Source organism: Malus domestica, chromosome 06, assembly GCF_042453785.1.
Source record: "Malus domestica chromosome 06, GDT2T_hap1".
Taxonomy (NCBI): domain Eukaryota; kingdom Viridiplantae; phylum Streptophyta; class Magnoliopsida; order Rosales; family Rosaceae; genus Malus; species Malus domestica.
The window spans coordinates 22,217,510-22,223,008 of record NC_091666.1 but is presented as its reverse complement, the minus strand read 5'-3'; the positions used below and the strand labels follow the sequence as shown (position 1 = coordinate 22,223,008).

Here is a 5,499-nt window from a genome sequence, read left to right as displayed (position 1 = left end):
AAAATTGCAACTCCAACAAGCTAGCTATCACTCTAGCTATTCAGGCGAGAAAGTAGGGAAACGCTAAACATAAAAAATTATAAATGCAGTGTCCTTCAATCCTTCCATGTTCCTCCGTCACTTTTTGATTCTTTGGTATTGTCGCCAGACGGTGGTGGATGATCGGATCTGCGAATACAATCAAATTGCGTTTTGTTGCTTGGATATTATAGAGATTTAGAAACTAAAAGATGCAATACTAATGTTTTTGCTTGGAACTGGTATTGTTACGTTCGTGATTTTGTTTGTCCGGCGTTTGCTAGTGAAATCAAACCAAACCAAAGGGTGACGATAATTACACTCCGAATTTGGTTCCAATTGAGTCCCAAAACACTTGCAAAAACATACAATTTGGAGCGAAGAGGCTACAATTACTGGAAAATGGCTACTTTCCTTGACTCTTTCCAAACCTACAAACATGGCACGTCAGGCGGCCCGAAATTGTTGGGTCTTTCAACTTTTAACATTACACTCATTTACAAACTTTCTTTTCAGAAACTACCAGAGAGAGAGAGAAACAGACTAGTGAAGGCATAGATTTTCATACCCGGAGATTGTGCGGCGGCAACATTCACAAGGGTTATGAAAACTCCCAACCGGCAGGTGACGCAGAATCAGTTTACCCTTTCAGAGGATTTAGACGTGTTTTTGGAAGCTTTTGGACGTGTCCGTTGTCCCCTCGACCTTGCTTCAAGAAGTTTTGCCTTCAAGGTGTTTTCCCTTGTCCGTGGAGGCAACTTTGAAGAAGACTCGGACATGTCACGAGCAGGAGATGCGAGTCTCGCCATCCACTGTCTTACTGGACTTGCCTGATTCCTCCAGCCAGTATTACTGCAGGAAGCCTCATTGTAATTGTTTTCAGAATGTACATTCCCCCCACCATCCGGCATCAGTAGTTGACTTCTTATAAGGTTTTCAGCCATGTGATTCGAATTCGAAACATGGGTTTCATCTTGTTTATTTCCCTTTCTGTAAGCATTATCTTCAGTGGCTTCACAATGCTCAGATTTTTGGGATGTGCTTATTTCAGGCGGCTTCCCTTCAATTTTCTCCTGTTCTGGATTCTCCATCTGGGACTTCTTATTTCCATTACAAGACACGGCCCAAGCCATCTGTTCTTCAAACTTCACTTGCAAGCTGGAGGGACTCCGACTTCTTACCCTTTCAGAAGAGATCGGCTTTTTCTTTGAGGGATCTGATTTCACCTTTTTCTCAATATGATTTTTACCAGCTTCATCGCCAACCAATTTGAAGTCACCGTTGGTAGGCTTATTGAGCTCAAAACAATTTGAATCACTGCCAAAAGAATCATCTTCTTCTTCACCCGCATCTTGAGGCGCACTCACAACCTCATTCAGAGGGACAGATTCCATTGAATTCCTACGATTTCTTGTCATCAGATTTTCAGTATGCTTTAGAGAATTCATATGTTTAGCTCTAAGGAAAGCCTCTATTTCAAGGCTTAACTTATCCGCTATTGAGTTATTTCCTGAAACGCCACACTCGGCTTCATCTAGCTGCATCTGCATCCGCTCATCCAGCCACGATTCAGATACATGGAGAATCAATCTACCATGATCAGATCTTCCCGTCCAATCCTTGTCAGTCTTCTGTTTCAAAGAATGCACCTCTTGTTCATATTCTTTTATTCCCGTAGCAAACTCGTCGCACAGGTCTTCTAACAACCTCCTCGATTTTCTCTCTCTTTCAAGCTCTTTCACAGAATTAGCAAGAGAAGATTTCACCTCAGCAAGCTCCCTCGCCAACTTCCTGTGCAGACTTTCTGATCGTTTTCTTAACTTCCTCTCATCTTCTAGCTCATCCCTCACGGACTGAACTGCAGCATGGATTCGATCCTGTTCTTTGCTCTTTCTAACTTGTTTATCTTCTGAAATTTGTTTCACCAAATCATCTAGCTCATGTCGATCAGCTTGCCGAACCCGTAGCAACTCTTTGATCTTAACACGGGCATGATCTAACTCTGTTTTCAACGCCTTTATCAATGCTATATTAGATGTATGTTGTTCCTCCAAGCTCCAAATCCGGTTCAAAACTTTTAGCAGTTCTGTAGATGTTTTAAGATTATAGTGTGAATCGCCAACCCTTCCCTTAAAGTCTAAAGAACTGCTAGGGGTGACTGCAGGGTTATACGGAGCCACCTGAAAAAAGGAAGTGGATGAAATTTGAGATCATATCATGGAACGATATGTTGTACATGGTTACACGGAAAGACAAAATTTTCAAAACCGTAGATATTAAGACAGGGCTTCCATCATGGTAAAAACTTTATAGACCAATGACGATACAAGATATCCTAGAATAGTGTAATGCAATTTGAAAAATTTGAAAACCATGTTTACAGTTTTTTATTGGGAATGACTACAACACAACGCACATCGGTCATTTGTGCCTACATAATGTTTCTTTTCATTACTGGATCAATAAATTGAGGATGCAGTTTCTTGAGATTTTGAGAATAATAAGTCCATTGTTTTCCAAAAAACTAGGAAAACAGTCAGTCTCAGGTAATAACGTATTACCCTAGCGAGTATTACGCAAATAAAGAGTATACATTTGCAGAAAAAATAATTTTTGTCGATGTTAGAATTGACTTCGTTTATGGTCTCAATTTATATCTTCTTGGAAATAATGGGGAAAAGAAAAAGCATCTTGACTAAGTGTAAACAGATGCTTACCTCCAGTGAACTACCGTAGCTTGCAGGAGATGCAGGCTGCATAATGTGATTGTTCAATTTGTTCCTTTCAATTGTCCGATGATGTTGCATCAACGATGCTGCAATATGCCTTCTTAAACTGCTTGCACTTTCTGGCTGGCATAATTAATCCGATAAAAATCAGTGAAGAGAAGGAGACATCCTCCAATTAGGCAACTTCAAAATCAATTATTTCTGAGGACGGAAAAAATGTGAAGGTACTTCAGCCTCCATAATATGCAGAGCTCCGTGGATAGGCATGATCATTGATAGGAATCTCATTTGAATGCAATAACGCCAAACAAAAACCATGATACGATGACAGAGCCGCGTGCTCGTCCCCTCTGCACCCAAGTTCAAATCCCCCCCTCCCAGTTGTTTAAGGTTATTCGAATATTGCTTGAATCAAAAGAATACAACTTAAATGGAATTCCTTCTGGCTATTATGATAAATTGAAGAACAATAACATCTATAATGCTAGTGACTTGATTTCTATTACGGAAAAAACAAAGTGAAGGTCCAAACTTAGAACACATACACAAAAGCTTGAAATTACATCTGAAATAATACAAAAAGGAAGAAATAATAACAAGAAATATAATAGGCAGTGACCATCACTCACAAGCAACCCTCATCGACGCTCCAAAAATTTCTTAAAAATCGCAATAAATTAATGTAAACACACAGAAAAAGACAGGAAGTAGGCATCAACAAGACACAACTAAACAACAAAATATAAAAAAAAATACCTAATGAACCAGATATAAAGGAACAAAATTGCAAAAACCCAATAAGCCAATTGATGAATACAAAAAATCTCCACAAAAAAAAAAAAGAAAAAGAAAAAAAGGAAATTCAGAAGCAATACCTGGTCAGGAGAACTGGGAGAATTATCAGCCAAAAAATGAGAAAGATCAAGAGCCTTCTTGTCTCTGCTGAGGTGGTGGTGTTGGAGCTGAAGGTGTCTCAGCCTAGGAGGTGGAGCACCGCCGCCGCCGCCATTAGTGTGAGGACCTCTGTGCATCTTTGGAAGGAATTGGAAGTGTTGAAACTCCCAAAGAGCAGCAGCTAGCTTTCTCGCAGAGACAGAGTAGGAGGAGGAGGAGCTGGTATTAATGGTAAAGTGGGAGTCTTTATTGATGATGGGATCAAGGCCAAAAGGGCAACAAGGTCTCCAACTCCATGAGGACACTGGAGTGGTTGGGCCACCACCAGTGCTTTTTCTAATCAATACTCCTCTCCTCCTCCTTCCTCTCAACTTTTCTCCCAAATTTTCCTCCTTTTCTTCTCCCCCTTCCCCACTTTCTCCTTCCTTTTTCATCTCTTGCCTCTCTAGGCTTCCTTTCCCCAATGCTTCTTTCTCTCTCATCTTTCCTTTTTCTATGTATAAAAGTATTCCTTTTGGATTTGGAACTACAGTTGGAACAGTGATGTTTATAAAATGTGTTCAGAATGTTGTTTTATTTTTCAAAATACTTGTTCTTTATACGTATGGACTTGTATGGACTTATTTCCATACCATTCGTGTAGGTTGGCATGCTACAAGGAATGAAGCGTCAGTTTTACATCGGAGTCGTATAACGTAAATGATTGGAATCACTACTGATTGCACCGATACCTCCCCCAATTAAGAGAAAAAGATGGAGGAAGGCTATGTAGAAATCCTACGAGCGGTATGACCATGTCACTCTTGTAAAATGTTAGGGTTGAGAATACACCGAAGTCATTTGAGATAAAATCATGCACTTGAGGTCCATTAGATCTCTTCCTGATACACCCTGACCGAGATCAAGGTATGTTGGCCGTCACATGAGAGTGACGTAGTCATGTGCATAGTGCGAAAGCGATAATGATAAGAATTATACAAATAATAAAAAATAAAAAAATACTAAAGTGCACTACTAACAGAAAGTGATAGGAGTTAGTTACAACAGTGAACACTCCTAATTAGAGCATAAAGTCTAGGTGCAGTCCAATAGGACAAGTACTAGTTATACAGTACCAGAAATGTCCTACTATTATGTAGATAAGTCAGAATTGCCGACGTCGTCCAGCCACCAACAACAACTTACTTAAAACCTGGAGGGGCGCAAAACAGAAAACGTGAGTAGGCAAAAACAAATGTTTTACAAAACCATCTCATTTATCAATATATTAACCCTTCACTGTAAAACATGTATAATTTTCCTAGAATTAAGATATAAGCATATACATAATATATATATATATATATATATTTAATCATATCAATTCAATTCATGCTTCAAATAATCATATTTAAATGTATGCTATGCCAAAATGTAACAAAGTAAACAATCCAGGTAAGAATGATTTCATAGAAATATGATATGTTAGCCGGAACTCCTGAGGTGGTCTGTACGGCTGAATTCATAGCTCAAAAGTCAATCTAGCCGAAGCCACTACCATGACCTATACGGCAATATACTGCACATAAGTCAGAACCACCAAGAAGGGTCTGTACAACAAGATTGGGTGAAATATAATTATGCTCAACTATATTCTCTCATAATAGTCGGCCGATAAGTCGCTAGTCACCTACGAGCCGAAACCATGAATAAGGTCTGTACGACAAGACTGTGCACTTAAGTCGGATCCAATATGAGCATATAGTGCAGGAGGTGACGTACATAAACAGGCTTGTACTTTATATCTCTGGCTAAATCTCAATCACCATAGGTGCAGTTTTATGAGCTCAACATCATTTCACATATCACATCATCGATG

General features: G+C 39.4%; 1 protein-coding gene across 1 annotated transcript; it reads right to left on the bottom strand.

Moving 5' to 3' along the window:
* Nucleotides 1–325: 325 nt before the first annotated feature.
* On the bottom strand, nucleotides 326–4,379 carry LOC103443077 (uncharacterized protein At5g41620). The gene is made up of 3 exons (XM_008381863.4): nucleotides 3,623–4,379; nucleotides 2,736–2,870; nucleotides 326–2,198 (listed from the first exon to the last, which is right to left on the bottom strand). Exons 1-3 carry the CDS (start codon nucleotides 4,121–4,123, stop codon nucleotides 654–656), a joined length of 2,181 nt encoding a protein of 726 aa, XP_008380085.1. The 5' UTR covers nucleotides 4,124–4,379; the 3' UTR covers nucleotides 326–653.
* Nucleotides 4,380–5,499: the final 1,120 nt, after the last annotated feature.